Source organism: Ornithodoros turicata, chromosome 3 (genome assembly GCF_037126465.1).
Source record: "Ornithodoros turicata isolate Travis chromosome 3, ASM3712646v1, whole genome shotgun sequence".
NCBI lineage: Eukaryota > Metazoa > Arthropoda > Arachnida > Ixodida > Argasidae > Ornithodoros > Ornithodoros turicata.
Genome location: NC_088203.1, coordinates 66,261,038 through 66,282,402, shown reverse-complemented (window position 1 = coordinate 66,282,402; position 21,365 = coordinate 66,261,038). Strand labels below are relative to the sequence as shown.

The 21,365-nt window shown below is 45.9% G+C and overlaps 1 protein-coding gene and 1 long non-coding RNA gene across 3 annotated transcripts in view; one reads left to right on the top strand and one right to left on the bottom strand.

The window, feature by feature from the left end:
- Window positions 1-21,365, top strand: part of LOC135388565 (uncharacterized) — a 285,782-nt gene that overhangs the window by 15,337 nt on the left and 249,080 nt on the right. The gene's annotated exons all lie outside the window — the stretch shown is intronic.
- Window positions 14,642-21,365, bottom strand: part of LOC135388560 (uncharacterized) — a 44,967-nt gene continuing 38,243 nt past the window's right edge. For both annotated transcript variants that reach the window (XM_064618179.1, XM_064618178.1), the window contains exons 2-3: window positions 19,860-20,186; window positions 14,642-18,138 (exon numbers count right to left, since the gene is read on the bottom strand). In XM_064618179.1, the coding sequence (XP_064474249.1) occupies window positions 16,337-18,138; window positions 19,860-19,896 (1,839 nt within the window). In that variant the 5' untranslated portion in view covers window positions 19,897-20,186 and the 3' untranslated portion in view covers window positions 14,642-16,336. The remainder of the gene's footprint in view (window positions 18,139-19,859; window positions 20,187-21,365) is intronic.

Here is a 21,365-nt window from a genome sequence, read left to right as displayed (position 1 = left end):
ACTAAAGATGATAGTCCTGATAGGACCAGGGGCCCTACTCCGAGGTGCCTCGCTCGCGCAATCGAGTCGTTTGCAAGCGACGGCGCGTGGTGTGTGATGTCATCGAAAGACAGCGCCGAGAATTTGGTATTCCAGTGCTTCCAGACGAGCCGCGCGTGAACGATCCTGTCGTTTGACCGATGCGCACGCTTGTTCAGCGGGGAGAGCTCAGCAGAAGGGAACGTGAGAAAGAGCAACTTTCAATACGAACCACCAGAAGACGACTGCCGCCTGGTTCTGACCCTCATAAGCTAGCAACGTGTGTAATGATTTTTTTTTTTTTTTTGCTACATTCTATAGCGGCTTCCCGCTCTAGAAAATTTTTCCACGGCTGACAGTAAATACATGCAATGAAAAGCAGTCGGAGGTGCGAAAGGCAAAGGGAAAGGAACCACTGACAACTTCCCAATCCGTTGAGCAGCTACCACATGTAATTCCGGACCACCGATGGTGTCGGTAGGCGAAGCGATCGAGGCGGCGGGAACGATACCTGCCACTTTTGGTATTTCGGGTTACGTCTAACGATCGCGCTTGGGTTATTAGAGAGTTTTAGCAAACCACGTTCTCCCGCACGGTATGTTACCGTCGGCGCGGCCACGCAACTGCGCATGCTCAGAGGACGCCGACCGCACGGTACCTCTCCGGAGCTACGCTCGCTAGCCGCCATTACCGGACACACTTACGGTTGGGAAATCTCGTAATGGCTGCATCGTGTGCTAGTATAACACCCTCCCGAAAGCGTTCTACGACCACCGATTTTCGTTATTTTCTCCGTGAGGAGCTCATACAGGACACCTAGACTCTCCGGCGCATTTGATATACATTGCTGCAGCAGTAAGCATTGTTTCAAGCTTGCAAGAACGAAAGAGCAACTTAGCCGCAACTGTCTTTTCTCTCGATAGACAAGTTTCGAAGAATACACTTTAGGTCCACACATTTGTGAACGTTCACGGTCAGGAAAAAAGCATATCACTTATCTGAACATCCTTTCAATTCGTGAAAATGTGGACAGCAGTAGAACTATAGTAGAACCACTGATCTCGATTGTAAAAGGCTGGATCGCGGATAGGGAGCGCGAGCGTGAAGAAACCGGCCGCCATCTTACTGTACCCACAACAGTCGCCGCAGCGATCATGGCAACTTCTTGCAATTACGGTCGTACCAGCCGTACTGGCAAGGTTACAGGGCCTAAATTTATACAGGTGAGTCACTCTTCATCAAGGAATAAATAGGCGTCCATTCTGTATATTTAGTTGACCATTATGAAGTGTTTTTTTGCCCAAAACGAGCACTGGATGCAGGTTGCTTCATCGCTCTTCCGACGTTCAATCGAGCACACTTGCATTTTACCCGGCGGCAAATACAGTTTGAGTGCATAATATGCTTGAAAGAACATGTTACGCTACACAGGTAGTGTTGTCATCAATATATGTGCGAGCACTCGAGCGCTTTTTTGCATGCATTGCTAGCATTGTACACGGTGTTCTCTGCGGAAGCAAGTGCCACATTCATTTCTTTGAATTACCTTCACGCACAAGTTCGGTATTACGTCATAATGAGACCACGATTGTCACCTTTTTTCGTGTATTGGTATTGTTTTGTGCCTTGGTTTGATTTGTGACAAAGAACCCTACGTAACGGTGGTGTGGCGCGACTTGAATAACACCTTTGTGTCTGAGCGTATCGTCAGCTTGTTACGATAGTTTTAATTTGTAGCGTGTCGTGCTATTTGTAGCAGTTTTTAAGGCAAAAGAGGTCTCTCAATACAGGTTTCGTCATGAGGGCTACCCAGTGAATAATCTGTGCAGTGTGTTACGGCTGGGTGTACAGGTAAGTATCACGTTCCTCATCCACTGGTTTCTACTTTACAGGAAGGAACAACCTCAGTGCACGCACTGTGGTTAGCCTCTCTCAGTTTTGCATATTTTCTTACATGTTCACATCAGAAACACACCTTACACTTTAGGCTCCTTCACCCAGCAGTATAATAATTAGAGATTATAATTATTTTTAGAAGAGTTCGCCATATTCTTTTTAGAATAGTTTTTAATCTTTTTAATTTTTAGAAGATACAGGGATTGTAAACCATGTTTTAAACTGATGTTTTAACATTTGTCCAGTGCATTTATTAAACAACATATTCATTCTTAACTGGTTGCACCCAAACCAATGTTCTGATGTATTATTTCCTTTGTTGTCGATGCATCATAAAAATTGGAATTATCATCATCAATGCAGGTTACTTCACAGCTGCCTCGACATACTCAAGAAATGGGTGCAGAACCTGCGTAATGCCCACAAACTTTGACTACCACAGCACCTCCAGAAAGTAAAGGCATATGTGTGACATGGGATTTTTAAAGGCATTCACAGTACATAATACCTTGTATGAACTGTTGTAGATCTAAGCAGCCTCTACAGTACACTCTCAGAAATTAAAACTTGTCAGGGAACTGTGATAATTGTTTCAGTTAATAGGCATGCACATATACGCTATAAGAAAATTATTTATTGAGAATGCACTTCTCTGGCTACTCATGTTGTTTACATCTACTGTTGATCACATTCATTTATCACATATTATATTCTTATATATTATTATTATATTATCACATATTCGATCACATTAAATTTAAAATTTAGCATATATGAGAAAATACCAGGAGGGAAGTTGCTATTCATTGCTCATTCCAACCTAAAATTGAGTGCTACAAATTTAGAGAGCATACCTGACCATTGTCATTCCTAAAATATATATTGTAATTGTAGCAAGGTCACAAAACAATAAATGTAGTCTTTTGCGACCTCCCTGCACGTTCATTGTATCCTGAAACGCATAAGTGCAATAAATAAATCTTGAACTTGAATAAACTTGATGTTGTATAAACTTGACATAAAATGTTGAATAATATAATAAATGATATAAAATATTGAATAAACTTCAACTCGTATATTCCCTTTACTCATCATCAGTGATCTTCATTACAAAAGCATATCGTGCTAGAATTTTTTGTTTGCGTTTCACAGACTGGGTACACGAGGGCAAAAATGACAAAATCACAACTGTTTCAAGCTCCAAATAGTCCTGTTGCAATTTGAAGACCATACGTGAAGCTGCATTTTTTTGGAACATGCTCCACATAACAAGCATGACAAAGTCAGCTCTGGATAGCAGGACCCCGTCCCCAAGCAGCTTTTCTCACGCTGCAGTTGTATTCAACAAAAGCATATGTGAGTGCTGGAGAAGGACATTCAGTTTGGCACAACCGCGCCTGCAAATAATCAGAACAAATAAAGGAAGAAGCAAACAAACATAGAAGGGCTGTACTTGAAAACGAGATAAGTCCTGTGTCTCAAGGAGGTGTTACCACTTTCTAAGTAACTTAATTGATTAAGCTTACATCACTACCCGATTAACTGTCCTAACGAGTGTGATCTAATTGCGTGAAGTAATTATTTGGGCTGCTTCGGTGTGTCCATATTTGCGAGGCAAAGCACCGCTGTCGTTTACTAAAAGACTCTTTCTAAGGCGATGCTTGATATAAATCATACTAAACGCATACACGGCTAAAACTACGGCTGTGATTCTACAGAACGATCTCTTTCTGCCATGCGAGTATATCTTTTCCCGGACCGTTCTTTATGGAACAATTTTTGTCCAGAACGCAGTACGGGATATTATATACACGGTTGTTGTTAACCTCAAGTCGTTTCTTATTGAAATGTTGGCTGGGAAACGTGCTGTAGTACAATCCCCAGCGCTGCACTGCAGTGCATAGGTGGGCATTTTGGTGAAACCTCACTCGCCCTCACCCTCACCGCCCTCACAAGCACATGCCCTCACTCGCCCTCGCCCTCACGGCCCTCACAGACACATGGCCTCAATCGCCCTCACCCTCACCGCCCTCACGAGCACAGGCCCTCACTCGTCCTCACCCTCACGGCCCTCACAGACACATGCCCTCAATCGCCCTCACCCTCACCGCCCTCACGAGCACAGGCCCTCACTCGCCCTCACCCTCACGGCACTCACAAACGGAAGCCCTGAGGGTCTTACCCTCATAATGTCTCCTGTGAGTGCACTCATGAGGTTGTGCCCCTCATGAGACCTCCTGTGAGTGCACTCATGAGGTCTGAGAGGCGCCAGGTCTCTGTGAGTGAAGTCACTGGTGAGGCCTGAGGTATGTGAGGTCAGTATGAGGGCATTCAGAAATGAGGTCAAAGGACGCATGATGTGGTTCCAGCGACATAACCATGGCTGTGTACACTTTAAAGGGCTTGTGTGCACGTATTTAGCAATTTCGTCTACGTCGCGCTGGGAACACAGGCAAAGCGTCCTGAGCTGACTGATTACTTTGCGATATGGTTCCAGCGACCTAACTACAGGCAGGGTGCACTTTAAAGGGCTGGTGTGCACGTTTTTAGCAATTTCGGCTACGTCGCGCTGGGAACACAGCGAAGCGTCCTGAGCTGACTGATTACTTGGTGATATGGTTCCAGCGATCCAACAACAGGCAGGGTGCACTTTAAAGGGCTGGTGTGCACGTTTTTACAAATTTAGTCTCTGTCGCGCTGGGAACACAGCAAAGCGTCCTGAGCTGACTGATTACTTGGCGATATGGTTCCAGTGACCCAACTACCGGCAGGGTGCACTTTAAAGGGCTGGTGTGCACGTTTTTAGTAATTTCGTCTACGTCGCGCTGGGAACACAGCGAAGCGTCCTGAGCTGACTGATTACTTGGTGATATGGTTCCAGCGATCCAACAACAGGCAGGGTGCACTTTGAAGGGCTGGTGTGCCCGTTTTTACAAATTTCGTCTATGTTGCACTGGGAACACAGCAAAGCGTCATGAGCTGACTGATTACTTGGTGATATGGTTCCAGTGACCGAACTACCGGCAGGGTGCACTTTAAAGGGCTGGTGTGCCCGTTTTTACCAATTTCGTCTATGTTGTACTGGGAACACAGCAAAGTGTCATGAGCTGACTGATTACTTGGCGATATGGTTCCAGTGACCGAACAACCGGCAGGGTGCACTTTAAAGGGTTGGTGCGCTCGTTTTTAGCAATTTCGTCTACGTCGCGCTGGGAACACAGCGAAGCGTCCTGAACTGACTGATTACTTGGCGATATGGTTCCAGCTTCCCAACTACAGGCAGGGTGCACTTTAAAGGGCTGGTGTGCACGTTTTTACCAATTTCGTCTATGTTGCGCTGGGAACACAGCAAAGCGTCCTGAGCTGACTGATTACTTCGTGATATGGTTCCAGCGACCCAACAACCGAGAGCGTGCGCTTGAAAGGGCAGGTGCGCCGGTTTTTAGCAATTTCGTCTATGTCGTGCTGGGAACACAACAAAGCCCAGTACACTTGGCTGTGTTCCCAGCGCGACGTAGACGAAATTGCTAAAAACGTGCACATCAGCCCTTTAAAGTGCACCCAGCAGGTAGTTGGATCGCTGGAACCATGTCACCAAGTAATCAGTCAGCCAAGACGCTTTGCTCTTTCCCAGCGCGACATATACGAAACTGCTAAAAATGGGCACACCAGCCCTTTAAAGTGCACACTGCGTGTAGGTGGGTCGATGGAACCATATCACCAAGTAATCAATCAGCTCAGGAGGCTTTGCTGTGTTCCCAGCGCGACATAGACGAAATTGGTAAAAACGTGCGCACCAGCCCTTTAAAGTCCACCCTGCCTGTAGTCGAGCCGCTGGAACCATATCACCAAGTAATTAGTCAGCTCAGGACGCGTGGCTGTGTTCCCAGAGCGACGTAGACGAAATTGCTAAAAACGGGCACACCAGCCCTTTAAAGTGAACTCTGCCGGTAGGTATGTCGCTGGAACCATATCATGAAGTAATCAGTCAGCTCAGGAGGCTTTGTTGTGTTCCAAGCGCGACGTAGACGAAATTGCTAAAAACGTGCACTCGGGCCCTTTAAAGTGCACCATGCCTGTAGTTGGGTCGCTGGAACCATATCACCAAGTAATCAGTCAACTCAGGACACGTGGGTGTGTTCCCAGCGCGACGTAGACGAAATTGCTAAAAACGTGCACATCAGCCCTTTAAAGTGCACCCAGCAGGTAGTTGGATCGCTGGAACCATGCCACCAAGTAATCAGTCAGCCAAGACGCTTTGCTCTTTCCCAGCGCGACATATACGAAACCGCTAAAAACGGGCACACCAGCCCTTTAAAGTGCACACTGCGTGTAGGTGGGTCGGTGGAACCATATCACCAAGTAATCAATCAGCTCAGGAGGCTTTGCTGTGTTCCCAGCGCGACGTAGACGAAATTGCTAAAAACGTGCACATCAGCCCTTTAAAGTGCACCCAGCAGGTAGTTGGATCGCTGGAACCATGCCACCAAGTAATCAGTCAGCCAAGACGCTTTGCTCTTTCCCAGCGCGACATATACGAAACCGCTAAAAACGGGCACACCAGCCCTTTAAAGTGCACACTGCGTGTAGGTGGGTCGATGGAACCATATCACCAAGTAACAGCTCAGGAGGCTTTGCTGTGTTCCCAGCGCGACATAGACGAAATTGCTAAAAACGTGCACATCAGCCCTTTAAAGTGCACCCAGCAGGTAGTTGGATCGCTGGAACCATGTCACCAAGTAATCAGTCAGCCAAGACGCTTTGCTCTTTCCCAGCGCGACATATACGAAACTGCTAAAAATGGGCACACCAGCCCTTTAAAGTGCACACTGCGTGTAGGTGGGTCGATGGAACCATATCACCAAGTAATCAATCAGCTCAGGAGGCTTTGCTGTGTTCCCAGCGCGACATAGACGAAATTGGTAAAAACGTGCGCACCAGCCCTTTAAAGTCCACCCTGCCTGTAGTCGAGCCGCTGGAACCATATCACCAAGTAATTAGTCAGCTCAGGACGCGTGGCTGTGTTCCCAGAGCGACGTAGACGAAATTGCTAAAAACGGGCACACCAGCCCTTTAAAGTGAACTCTGCCGGTAGGTATGTCGCTGGAACCATATCATGAAGTAATCAGTCAGCTCAGGAGGCTTTGTTGTGTTCCAAGCGCGACGTAGACGAAATTGCTAAAAACGTGCACTCGGGCCCTTTAAAGTGCACCATGCCTGTAGTTGGGTCGCTGGAACCATATCACCAAGTAATCAGTCAACTCAGGACACGTGGGTGTGTTCCCAGCGCGACGTAGACGAAATTGCTAAAAACGTGCACATCAGCCCTTTAAAGTGCACCCAGCAGGTAGTTGGATCGCTGGAACCATGCCACCAAGTAATCAGTCAGCCAAGACGCTTTGCTCTTTCCCAGCGCGACATATACGAAACCGCTAAAAACGGGCACACCAGCCCTTTAAAGTGCACACTGCGTGTAGGTGGGTCGATGGAACCATATCACCAAGTAATCAATCAGCTCAGGAGGCTTTGCTGTGTTCCCAGCGCGACATAGACGAAATTGGTAAAAACGTGCACATGCGTACCAGTCGACGTGTTCAACGTCACTGTCACGCGCATCCCAGATGACGACGACAAAGCGATTGCACGAGCGCGTTCGCAAATATAACTTTGTGCATTTGAGATAAAAGCAAACATAGGCAATAAAAGACGACGCAAAAAAACAAAAACAAAAAGAAACAAGCTGGGCTTGTTTTTCTTTTTTTCGTATAATTTCCTCTATCTGCGATGGATTCACCGGTACGCGCTTCACGTCCCACCTCGGAGCAGTTTCACATTGTGCTCGACTATGTTGGGGAGCACCGTCATCTCTTTACGGGTGGGCTGTCCGCTGGCTACACATCGCAAGACAGAAAGAGTGGTGCGAGCTGGCTACACGTTTGAACGCCAGCGGTGGTGCAGTGAAACCCGTTGAGAGGTGGAGAAAGGTGCGGAAATTAGTATCAGATACGAAACACCAACAAAAATCTCAAAATTCGCGGCAGCAGTGACGACTGCAATATCCCCGTCATCGGCCCTTGGGACACCGCGGCCCACTCCAGGGCGACCTTACGTCATGTAGTTGGCTCTTTTGAGGCGACAGGCCTAAGGAACTCATTATGACCCCACCAGCGCTCTCGGACATTTCCACCATCACGATTACGTTCATCATCGCCATCGCCGCTCCGATCATTCCCGTCATCTCTCATTGTCATCACTTATCATTGTCACCACTCATATTAGAACCCCTAGCTATGGGGTAGCTTTCCACTCATAGAGTGGAAAACAGCCTCCCTGCATCATCAGAATATATATGTTGTTTTTGTTGCAATATCCCACTACTTGATTGAAGTTGTGTTCAATGGGAACTTTTAGACGTGGACCAACTGGAAAAGCGCCACCAAAGCCAAGGCAGCTCGCATCTCACATCACACGCGGGAGACGGGAGGAGGTCCCCCACCGAAAGAGAATCGCTCTCTGAGCTGGAGGAGCGGCTCGCCTCTGTGATTGGGCAAGTGGCGACGACCGGGATGCCGGAGACTCGGGATACGGGCACTGCCGGCCTCGGAGTCCGCATCAACGATCATTTATATGGCACCGCCCGAGGCAGCTTCTGCCTCACAGTGCGATGAAGGCAGGTCGACGTGCACATAGGTTCCGACCGTGTTGGCCTCGATAACAGCCACGCGAAGTAACTTGCAGCCATCTCCGTTGAATGCTCTGGCTACTCGACAGGCCAAACGACTGGGTCCGAGAAATCGCTCGTGCACCGACACTCAGCCGATAGCATCGTTCACAAGCGACACGTTTAGAAGGCAAGGAAATACCAAATGCTCGGTGCCGTCGATGCGTGACATCACGCATCACGTGCCATCGGTTGCAAACAGCTCGATTGCTCGTGCGGTGCACCTCGCGATTCAAGCACGCTATCGTTAGACGCGCCGTCGGAATATCAAAAGTTGCATGGGTCGTTCCCACAAGGTCGATCGAGAGCGAGCGATCCTCGCCTACCGACAGTGTCGGTCACGCGCAATCGGTAGCTCGGAATAGGGCCCCAGGATGGAAAAACGTTGGCGAATCATGCGGACGACACACCCAGGTATCTGTCGTCTGTTTTTCGGTCCAAGAGATCTCCAAACTCAGCCTGTAAACACACAATAAGCAGTGAACCTGACGTAGCTGTAAAAAGAAAGGACACTTTCCTAAACACGTAGCATAGTAATTTCCTGACAATCATTCTAATTCTAACCCGGCCCTTGAGTTGCACAGTTGGTTAGAGCCTTCGTAACTTTCATGGGGCATTCGTCGTGCGTGCAAACAACGACGACAACTAGGAAAATAAGGATTGCTCGACGTGCCTATCTATCGTGGGCACAGTAGGCGAAGACTGTGATCGTCGCTGCAATACTGCGGTAGATACACCACTAGAAGTTCTGGCCGATGACAGGGAGCTGGGAACAAAGTGTGATGCGTGCTTGTGGTGCGTGCCGTCATTGCACAACTCTACCACTTCACCAGCACTGCAGCATATAGGTACTCATCCAGTTCCTGAGGAACACAGACGCCGCACAAACACTTGGATTGTTTCCTGTGTCGTAGTGTGAATGTCACGGGATTAAGTATTGAGCACTCCGATCATGAACGTACCTAAAGCAGTGGTCCTGAGGCTCGTTCTGTTGCGCTAACGCAGCTGCGGCACGTACATCACCAGCGACTTGCAGAATAAGCGGATCCGTCGAATATTGGCCGTCATCAAACATGTATATTCGTCATGGGAGCTATTACTAAAGGCATTTGAACAGCACGATTCGCCACTTCCGCGTTCCGAGTCCGCCATCTCCGTATGTGCCTTCGCCTTCGTCTCCCTGAGCTTGCTCATGCAAGCTGCAAGCCGCGGGGACTCCTCTGGCTCGCCGCGTTCTTATTGGTCAGATTCCATGTGACGTTGCTAAAGATTATCAGCAGGGAGTTCCGCTTGACGACCGCATCCGTCGTCTGCTGTAGCGCCGCTTACACACGAATTATGCAAAAAGTATTCCGTCGATCGGAACGGGACTTTCGGAGTCATGGTCAGTGAAGGACGGGGAATCTCATTTCACTGTGGTTGCGGAATCGATCTGTGGTCGATGCGACTGTCCCTTTAAAGGACCGGCGGCGGCGGCGCCACGCCGATGCTGTCTTATCGGCGTGTGTCCCGTGGGCTGTCAATATGTGTTCTCTTCTCGGACGGGGACGCACGGACACCTCAGGGCGCGGGCATTTTCTCCGTCATAGACACCGAGACGATGGCAGTATTTATTGCACCTTGCGCCAAACAAGTACATCACCACTGTATAAGCGCGTATTATGAAAGAAAACCAGAACATGCAAAGGAATATTTGGAGAACGCACTTCAAGAAGGTCGTCACTCAAGCATTTCGACAGGGCCCGTTAACGGCCGGTTTCGCTAGAGAAAACAACATAACTAGACAGTTAGAACGATGAGCCACCCCATAAATGGTAACCACACGTAACAGTTATAGCGAGTGTCGAACGTTCACAGGACGACAACGCGTAAAAGCTTGTTCCACTTATCCCGTGGCTCTTTTCCCGAAATTATAATAGATATATGTAAATATTCGAACGTAAGAAAACGATATGATATAAGGCTCACCGGTAACGTCATTGAATAGTATTTTTGGAGAGGCTGTAGTTATCATGAATAAACACTGTAAAACCGTTTAATTTCGCAGCCCTAAATTTTCGCAAATCAACAGGGATATATTCGCCACCACTAAATTTCGCGCGCTCCTCGAGTTCCTCCTTCTCTGTTTTCAAATTTTTGGCGTGCCCTTACAGTTCGCGATTTTCTTAAAATTAAGGGCTCCGAAATAAAAGGGGGTTTACAATATAAACTTGTCCAGAGCGAGTGGATTGAGGTTGGCACGCTTAGCGCGCATTATAAGCCCCGCGATCTCGCGATTGAAAACCCCATCTGATGGGGTGCTTGTCGCCGGCACACACAAAACGCACTATTTGCAACGCACTTTTCGAGCGCAGAAAGAGCGACAGGCAATCCACGTGGGAGGACCACGTGCTTTGGAGCGATCGAGCTGATTGACTTAGGCGCTAATCTGTTGGCCAGATAGATCGCTTTCCAACCCAGATAACGCGAACGTCTCGTCATTTCTGCGTTCGGAAATTGCGTACTTCTTGTTTCGGCGCATTTGCATAGCGACGTTCACCGTCGGATATTTCAACACACGTGCGCGTTTCTTAAACATGGAATTGCTTTCAACGAGGAATATCTCCTGTCCTGCTATCTCGCTTTTGCGCGAAATCCCTTAATTAAAGAATTAATGAATTTAGGTAATTAATGATCTGGTAGTTACATACTTTCTTCGAGATAATCTTCGCCTGACCAACTCAAAAACGGCATCCATTTTGTTCCGCTAGTTTTACTTTCTTTATTTTTTTACCAAAATTCTGGAACGAATAAAAAAAGACACTGCATATGGATAATGACCAGTGCTATGGTGTTGGTGGATGACCGGCAAACAACCTGCAGGAATTGAATGACAACTTTCCCTGGAGTTGTGGCTCCAGGGTGGACTGTGAAACGAAACTGTGAAACATAAACAGCATGTCAGTGGTGAAATTCTTACTGCTAAAAACACCACAAATGAAGCCTGGGACCTACGATGCAAGAAAAACAAACGAAGAGAGTAGGTGTGTGAGAGCTTTTGGGCGTGAGGGCGCGCTGCACCCAAGGGGGGCGGGGCCGGGGGAGGGGGCGGAGTCACGGGAGGGGGGCGTGGTCGCTCCAAAATGAGCCAATGAGAGCGCGCCATGGGGAGCGGGCGTTCCGGCGGCGGCTAGAGGAGGAATACGATGTAGTGGGCGAAGTCTCGCGCGGGGCTTTGGACACTTGACTTCCGGAAGTGCTGACTTCCGGAAGGCGCTGGGGGATGATATGCAATGCCAAGAGAAGTTGCGGTGGCGCTGTAGGCGAGCGTGGTGTTGAACGAAGGATCGTGGTATGACTTACCTGTAAAGATCGCGTGCGCCTGCTCGAGGTCGGTGCTCCGGTACAGAGCCGTATATTAAAAGGGAGTGTGGCCATTGGGAGGAGTCACAAAAAGAGGCTCGACCTGTCAATCACAGTTTCGCTCCTCTGATTGGGTTGCTTTTTACCAAGGGGGTCGCCATCAGAGCCGTGTATGCCAAAGGGAGTCTGGCCATTAATGGAACATGCCTATACCTGGAGCTCCACCCACTTTTTGAGCTCTCTGGCCAATCACGAGCCAAAATACAGTTCGCTATTAACCCCAGGCTATCCAAGCTATATATTACCTGTATTAACTGGGTGCCGACATATTCGGGAAACTGGATTGGATTAGATTGAATAGGATATTCCCTGACGACCTAGCAACATAATGGATTTTGCGTCCACTTTTAACGGCGCCATCTGGATGGTGAGGGGCACGCCGGAAAGACGCAGAACAGCAGAAGGCAGAAGTAGCAGAACCAGAAGTGCTTGCTAGCAGAACTGATTGGCCGGCAGAACGGCTAGTTGGAACAGACTGCCGGTATTATACGTATTTTAACTATGAAACATAACAAGACTGAACGAAGAACCGGCAAAGGTGTGTATATGAATAAAAGTATGCCATGAAATGAAAATTTTTGGCCATTTGTAGCGTTTTCCTCGCTATTTGCCTGTGATCGCTGTCGTTACTAGGCCTAATAAGGACGACGAAACATGTTATTTTCAGGTAAACATCGACACTGGAGCGTAATTTAAAGGTGATTTGCAAGATAATTGCAACAGAATGTACACTTACGGAATAAAATTGACGTAATTTGTGGAAAAAAAATTGTCATGAAATCCTCGCTTCGCCGTTCCAAGCTACGCCGCCATTTTCGGGAAAATTTTGGTGTCATGGCTGTCCGCATAGAAAACAGCAGCCAATGAAAAACGCTCAATTTGATTGACAGGTCGAGCCCCTTTTTTTGGCCAGTGCCGTGTATGCCAAAGGGAGTCTGGCCATTAGGAGGAGCCTAAAAAAGGGGCTCGACCTGTCAATCAAATTGAGCGTTTTTCATTGGCATACACGGCACTGGTCGCCATGGTGGCTCAGTGGTTAGCGTGCTAGCCATGTCACGTCGAGACTGGGAGGTACCCGGGTTCGAATCCCGGTGCCGGCTGTGCTGTCTGGGGTTTTTCCTGGGTTTTCCTCAGACGCTTTCAGACATATGTCGGCACAGTTCCCCTAGAAGTCAGCCCAGGGCGTCAGTCGTGACGTTGCCCACATACGTGAGGCTGACAACGGCAAGCCCGTTCACCACCACCACCACTGGTCGCCATGACACCTTACTGCCACCCAAAATGGCGACAACAACAAACAGCGGTGAAGCGGGGATTTCGTGACAAAATTTTTTCACAGACTACTCTGACTTTACGCTACAGATGTACATTCTGATATACGTTTCTCGGAAATCAATTTCAACGTACGCCCATCCAACGATATCTAAACAAAAATAATACGTTTTGCCGCCGATGTTAGGCCTAGTGAACACGGCGATCACAACGAAATCATAACAAAAACGGCGCTGTGCTGTACAATCTTATATTTAATAGCTGGATTTCATGGATATAAACATTCTTGCCTCTTATATTCCAACTATTCATGTAGATTTGTTTAAAAATCATACCGACGACAGAATGTGTCCCAGCAGGTGGTTCTGCCGGCAGCGATGCAATGACGGAAGCAGACGACAACTCTCGACGTGCCTTACCACGGTGGCCGTTGGGGACAGCAAGACCAACGGCGCTCATTGGCTCTCTCCTCCTCCCCATTCACCCTCGGCGTCCGCCTGTTTCTGGCGCCCGTGGCGCGGCAAACTGCGGCCGCTGCTGGCTAGCTAGCCAGTTTGCACTTTTGGCTTCTGTTGCTACGGTTCAGTGCTACGGTTAGCTGCGGATCCGTTGGTCCCGTATCTCTTGCGTGTGTGCTCTTCCAAGTGAACTGCCTGACGTTTGCATTTCGTGCGCTACGTTCACAGGGGAAGTCCGTCCACGTGTGGTGTCTGTTCCAAAGTGACATTGCTGTGGTATTTTCTTCATTGCGCTACGATCAAGTTACTGTTCTGGCGTGGTTTCATTGCTATCGGCATGAATGGGTACTTTTGCCAATGACGAGCAATGACAAGACCAGCGTTGTTTTGCATATGTGTATACACAGACAATCGATAATGTTAAAACTGACCGACGTGCTTCCCTGTCTGCAGTTCTGGGAATACGCCAGACAACAACGGCACATGAACGGCGAAAATTGTACCTTTGATACGGAGGTCCATTTTAATACTTCCCCTTTTTAAGTGGTCTCCTCGTCAGATAAGTGCTCATAACTATCGTCCTGGGGCTTCTCGTTCACCCACCTGTACAGGATCGTAGGATTTTTCTTTAGTAAGCAACATAACTTGCTACTCGATAAACTTTGGGTCACTTTGCTTTATTGGGTATGCAGATAGCACAATATGTGCTAAAACCATTAAGACGTGAAGCACGCAGCGTAAATCAAAGACCTCTTTTATTTAACTAAACAAAAGCCACAGTGAAACTGAAAATTTTATGTTAATCCATGCTGTTATCAATCCCATCAACATCAGCTGTATATTAGCAGCATGATGCCTGAAGGATGACCTTGAGAGGAAACAGATGATAGCTAGTAGAAAGAATAGTCAGGAAGCAAGCTGGTGATATATATCCGTGCTGAAGAAACCCCTGAGACGAACTCGAGAAAGGGGGGAACAAAGAAAACGAAGTTTGTTGTGTTTGTCTCCTTTTTAGTGTCCCTCGTCTCTGGGGAGTGTGTGTGGTGGAGGGGGAGGGTTCTTCAGTATGAATAACTAGTAGCTCCTTGAAATGTTGTGCTGTTTATTGTAAAATGTCAGATGGTACCGACTGTCTTTTCTCTTAACATTGTCAGCATGTGTGTTTATTTATGTAGCACTGTGCTAATGAATAATAAATGCAGCATCACATCAATAATACGAGCCACAAAATCAAATAAAGCATCAATTGAGCCTCTGTATGCAATAAGGGGATAAGTCGAAAAATCCCAAACCAAGAAAACTGCAAGTGAATATTTGGTTAAGTAGTCGCAGATAAGTTTCCATGAATAACTAAAATACAAAATGTGTAACACATATGCATGTGTCTACTCTACCTGCGTGTCCCATTCACATAATTTCTGTGTGTGTGATTTAGCAGAAATTGAACAAAATTCAGGAGCATGACATATCCCCTTTTTCTATATAACAACGCACACACATGTATTTCGTGCAGGAAAAAACAGTTTCCACGGGTCGGACTTTCATGGTGACGGCAGGATGGCCGCAGTTACCTTTGTGCAGTGGAGCAGCCTAGGTCATGATTATCGTGTTGCTAAACGAGCACAATCTTGAAAATAACGTTCTGCGTGGCCAGCAAAATAGGACTGATTAGCACAGTGCACATGTTTTTCCTATTACAACGCTCAGTAGCACTGCTGACACAGTCACGTGAGGTAGGAAGAACATGTTTTTTGAGTCGAAGTTGAAGTTTATTTCCGCGTCGTAGCAAAATTTAAGCTACACCATTTGTAACCATGTGTAGAAAAGGGGCCTGATCTGGCTGTCCATCCCACTGACACACATGCATTTCCCATTTCTTACGCTCCTGTAGCAAGTCAATAAATTGCAGTATGGTCCTAAATTTTATTTAGCAGGTACATACTGGTATGTAGATGTCATTGCAACAAAAACACTAAAAAGGGGATAATTTGACTTATCCCCTTATTGCATACAGAGGTTCAATTACTGAAACAAGAAAAGCAGATAGCATGAGGACTGCACAACATTGTTTGGCAGCAATAACAAACAAATTAACTTTGGCATCTATACTTGCAGAGAAAAGCTAAAGACGCCGTTGAATTGAAAAAATAGGTAGTGGAATTTCCTTAAATGGAAATTGCTTGGAACCAGACTTCTGGCAGCTTTGGATAAATGGAGCTAATTTGACAGTTTTTGAAGTGCTCTCAAGCTATTTCTGAGTGTTGCCACTGCACACAAATTTTGAGAGATAAATGTAACAAAGAAAGAAGAGCAGCTTCGTGTTTTTGTCAATGTTTTCCTCTTTTGTAATTAAAGTTTGCTAAGCTGCATGCCAGAGGCTGTTTATGGCCAGTGCATGTCCAGGAACAATGCAAGACAGTACTGGATGCTGTACGATACACTTCCTGTCTAAATGGAACGCCTGATAAATGGAATACATCTTTCTGGTCCCTTCAAGTTTCATTTAAAAAGATTCCACTGTATCTGTGACTTCATGTGATGATTTTCTACACTGTACGGATGATGCTGATCACAGATGATGGTCATCCCCTGCATGAATCAGTAGATGCTCCTCTTCAGGGTGCCCACGAAGTATAGCCTTCAGCAGTTTTTCCTGCGCATTTGTTGGATAATTCCTCAATTTGTTGCCTTTTGATGACGTGCTCCCCTTGGATCCAAAGTCAGGTTGCTTTTCTAGCTTCTTATTTGGTAAAGTCCGATAAGAATCCTGCATAGGAGTATCAGTGAGCTCCATGATGCTCTCATGAAGAACTCTTAATGCTGCTTGAAACCTCTCGACCTTTGTTGGCTCAGAGCATTCCAATGACTTCTTGCTGAATTCTTTTACCACTGTATAGAATAACCTTTTAGTGTCCTTTGCAGCTTCACTGGTTGCCTTTGATTGGTGGTTCATCAAATTCAGTTCACAAGCTCCTCGCAAAAGTTCAAGGGGGTCATCAACTGCTGGGGAAAAAGTTGATGTTGATGGAGTGGATAGTGAAGCTTGCGCGTTATTGCTCTGCAAGGTCTTGGCTTTTTCACGATATGCAATAGCATGTATATGCTTGCACATATGTGCACGAAGTGTGTAGTCAGGGCACGTGCATGAAAAATCATGAGCACATGTGCTGCAGTCCTTGCAGACAAGCATGCAGCCGTAACATGGCTCTCTTCTGCACACAGTGTAAACTTGTGTTTTGTCATGTGAGGTCACCTTCCAGCTGTCACTTTCTTCCTTAATGTCTTCTGATTGTATGCTAAGACTTCTTTGGTGGCTCTGAAATATAACTGTGTGCCTCTTGGTGTTCTTGCCTTTGTGGATGCCAATCATTCTGTCACGAAGGATCTTTTTTGTCATATCAAGGAGAAAGGAGAGGAGTTTATCTAGCCTTTGGTTGTGCTTATCACCAAAATAATGATTTTTCAGTTGGCTGTGCATTCCTTCCAGATAGTTATTTGTTGTCAGGCCTGTGTGAAGTCTGTAGCACATTGCCCAGGTATTTGGCATCTCAGCATAGTGTGTCTTGAAATACTTTGAAAATTCGACGAGGCTTGAATTAGCATCAATATGCCTCAAGAAGTCTTGCAAGAGGGATTTAAATTCATCTTCTTCAGATACCCTCATTAGAGTGTGAAGAAAGTCATGAACGTTCTTTCGCAGTTGTGTGTCCTTGATTTTTGTCATCAGGTTTTGATTCCAGTTGTTGCGCACATGGAAGATGCAGAGAAGGCGCTTTTCTGGTCTCCCCATAACGTCAGACCATGCGTTATAAAATGCTGGGGCATCATCTGTCATGAATGCTTCTGTTTCAATTGTGCCGGTGTGCTTTTTAACAGCTTCGAAGAATGCCCGTAATGTGGCCCGGTCAGTCTTTTTTGATATCAGAAATGCGCATGGAAGCCCAGATCCATCTTCTGCTATTGTTAGGACAGATGTCAACATGAATCCGTAACCAGTTGTTCCGTGAGTGGAGTCTATGCAGATGGCTTTGTTGCCCAGTTTTCGAAGAAATTCACGCTGCTGTCTCGTCATGATCGCCAGGAGGAAGTTCTCCTCTCCAGTTGTCGGCAGGGCGTTCTGTTGCTGAAAGATGTCCAAGTCCGGGTGTATAACAATTGGTTCTGGTTTCTCTAGCTGTTCTTTTATCCACATGTGGACGCTAATGGCATCATTTTGGTGCAGCCGTTCTTTGTTTGCCAAGCTGTACTCAGCTGCAATGTTACGAACGTCTTGCCTTGTGGTCAGGTCCAGTGGTGAAATGATTTCTCCAGAAAATTCAGACTGTAGATTTGTCATGATCCTCTCAACAGGAACGCCAATCTCTAACTGGCCTGTAAATAGAGTTGTGAATGTCAGTTATGTGTTCGTAGAGGCATGCCCCCACACTACATCTGCAGCTTTTCACTATCCCACTGGGTCCCACAGCACCACTGATAAAATACATGTTCTCAATCTTGAACCAAGGTAAAAACTGCCAAAGACACCTACTACAATTTCACCCATTTGCAATTCTTGCGCTCAGCACCTGGCAGGTTCTGGAGTTACTTGTCATCTAGTAGTCTTCGCTTACTAAATTGAAATCTTCTGAACAGCTCTCATCAAAGCTTGAAGGTATCCAAAGAAAAGCTTTGCGTTTCATTTTTAATACATGTTGTCGTACCGATTCATTGGATGAGTTATATGCAGCAGCTGATCTTACCACACTTCTACAGACAGACGACTACTAAGTCGACTCACATTTTTCTATTGATTAGTAAACAACTCATTGAAGATTGACAAAGAAAGGTACCTTACACTGCACCATACAAGACAGCTGCTAGGTAATCATCCCTTGTCCTTCAAGCCCCTTTTCCTTTAATAATCAAACCTTCAAATACTCCTTCTTCCCTAGAACGATATTGGAGTGGAACAGCCTTAGCTCCGATATTACTAACGATCAATGTGTCGATACGTTCACAGCTGCCCTCAAGTAAGTAGTGTTATATCATGTTCAAATCAATTCCCAATTTATTAATTAATACGATGTAGGACCTCATCTCACTATTAGCTGTTCTGTGCTTAATGCTGCTCATCTCTTTCTTTCTGTATTGATCATTGTGTATGATGTATTTTGCTTGATATATTATGTGTATGATCTTGCTCGTACCTGTGATGGTCCCGTTGGGACCAACAGTGCTGAAATAAATAAATCCTGTCACGTTTAGCTATGTTTGCCAAGCACTAAATGTTTGTTTAGACCAAATGCAAACATATGCAACACGACATGGAGAGCTATTAAAAATATATGGGATAGTTACGCAATTGTAACGCGAATTTCAGCGTCAGCTGTGTGTGGATTAACGGTTGAAATCTTTTCTTAAACAGTTTTGGTTGAGTAGCCTTAGTTCTGCAATTTTTCCAGAACGTTCTTGTTGTTCCACTTAGGAGAGTTCGGATCTTGAAGCGATGTGAGTCACGAGCTGTTCCCATGTACTCTCCCCTGAAAGCTGCACAATGTCGCCAAATTTTAGCGGGTGTTGCAATATTTTATGGGATACTAGGGGGAGTAGCCGGGTGCTGGGAAAATCCCTGTTTTCATTGCAATGGCTTTCGTTTGCATAACCGCGCCATGTTTTTAATTTTGCTAGTGTCAGTTTTCTGTTCACTTGGTATACGGCGCTGTGTCCCCGGTATGCTATCCTACCTCGGCAGCAGGGGCGTGCGTAAACAGCTGCTGCATTTCATGCTGTGTTTGTTCTGTCCCCACTGTTGTGCCCAGACTTGAGCTTTTCACATTATAAAGTTTGTTCACCATACATTTATGGCATACATCTAGCCATACTCTCAGTTGTACTTATGACTAAGTTCTTTTTCAATGTTCTCGTTTAAACCATAGTCCTTGCCATGTCCTTATGTCACTTACCACATAATGTGAATATCATGCTTAGTTTGCATAGTGATTTATATTACTGTCCCTAAGTTACGTGGTCCTCAATTCAAACGCTCTAGAGTTTTATTGTTCATCATACAGCTGAAGCAGTTGTCTTGCAGTTTGAAAAAGGGAGACACTTACTTGCAATCATTTGCTTTTCACTGTCACCGAGTGGCATGTGTCTGACGTCATTCAGTTTGTGGCCACTGTGTTGCTTCTGGTACGTGACAGATACACCTCCATCTCTTTCTGTAGTAAACTCCAGACTTGCAAGGCACCATGCACCAGACCTGCAGCTTCCCTGGCTCTTCAGCTGCCTTTTTTTAGTTCCTCTTCCTTGGTATTCTCCAGCACGGTGGCAGTAGAGGTATTTCTTCTTTGCCCCAGTTGCGAGGTTTGACTTTCCACGGGATGACACAAATCTACACTGGACCTTTTTTTCCTCTTGTTGTTTCCATGCTTCGAAAGCTAAAAATGTACAAGTTGTAAGTTGGCTTTATAGAACAAGAAGTTCACATTGCCCATGTGGGCATAAACTAATGTCCTGTAGCATCTGGAACTGCTGATCATTTCATATGGAATTAGAAATCACAAATCATGAGAATTTGGTTTCCGATTGTAAGAGTATCTAGAGCTTGGGAAACATTAGCTTCATCTTCATAGCTTTAGCTTAGCTGTTTCCTGCTGTCTGAGTAAGTAGTTTGTTCACATCTGCTGGAATGTTTGTCATACACAGCTGTTGCACTATGCTGTTCTTATATAACTCCTATGTCTACATAGTTGTTATAATCAGCAAATTGGACTTGTAATGATAAATGTGGCCAGGATATTTCTAGCACTTGACGGGTGGCAGTGACTCTAGCTAGGTGTACACACATGCAGGGAATGATTTCTGAAAATGTATCTCTCTTAACTTGCTTCTACATAAAACTTATCTAGACATATTCTTCATCAATTCTGGCAACTAACTGCCAAAAAGACCAACAGACCAAGTCTTGAATAATTCGGAGAAACATACTTGACACTTGCATATATATATACAGGGTGTCCACGCTAAGTGTGAACAGATTTTTAAAAAATATATCAATCACTTTTTCCGAGATGAAATCAATTGCAATATAGCATATGCTGAAGGGCACTCCCTAGGGGGGCATTAACAGACTCCTAAGGCAATGTCTTAGTTAACTTTCAATAATTAACTTTTTAATTATAAAAGCTACGAAGTTGCTCCAACGATAACATCTGATCTCTTCGGTCACCAGATAGCAAAGCAGTGTTCAAAACAAAAATCCGTTCGATAGATCGTCCGCAAAAATTCGTGAAGGACCGCCATTTTTTCCTTTATTTTATTCATTTTAGAAGGATCATTTGCTAACGTCCTGCTGCTGTTTTTCCGTGACCCCGCGGCACGTGACGGTGGTGTGGCGCGACTTGAATAACGCCTTTGTGTCTGAGCTGTATCGGCAGGGGTGTATCTCGTTTGAAACCATTAAAAATAATCTTTCAAAAATAAACGCGTAAGTACCCACTGTTATAAATATATCTCCCAGAATATAAGTTTAAAAATAAACGCACAAAAATAATCGCCGAAATATCCCCATTCAAATATAAACGCTAAGGAATCTACGGTTAAGAATATATCGGTAA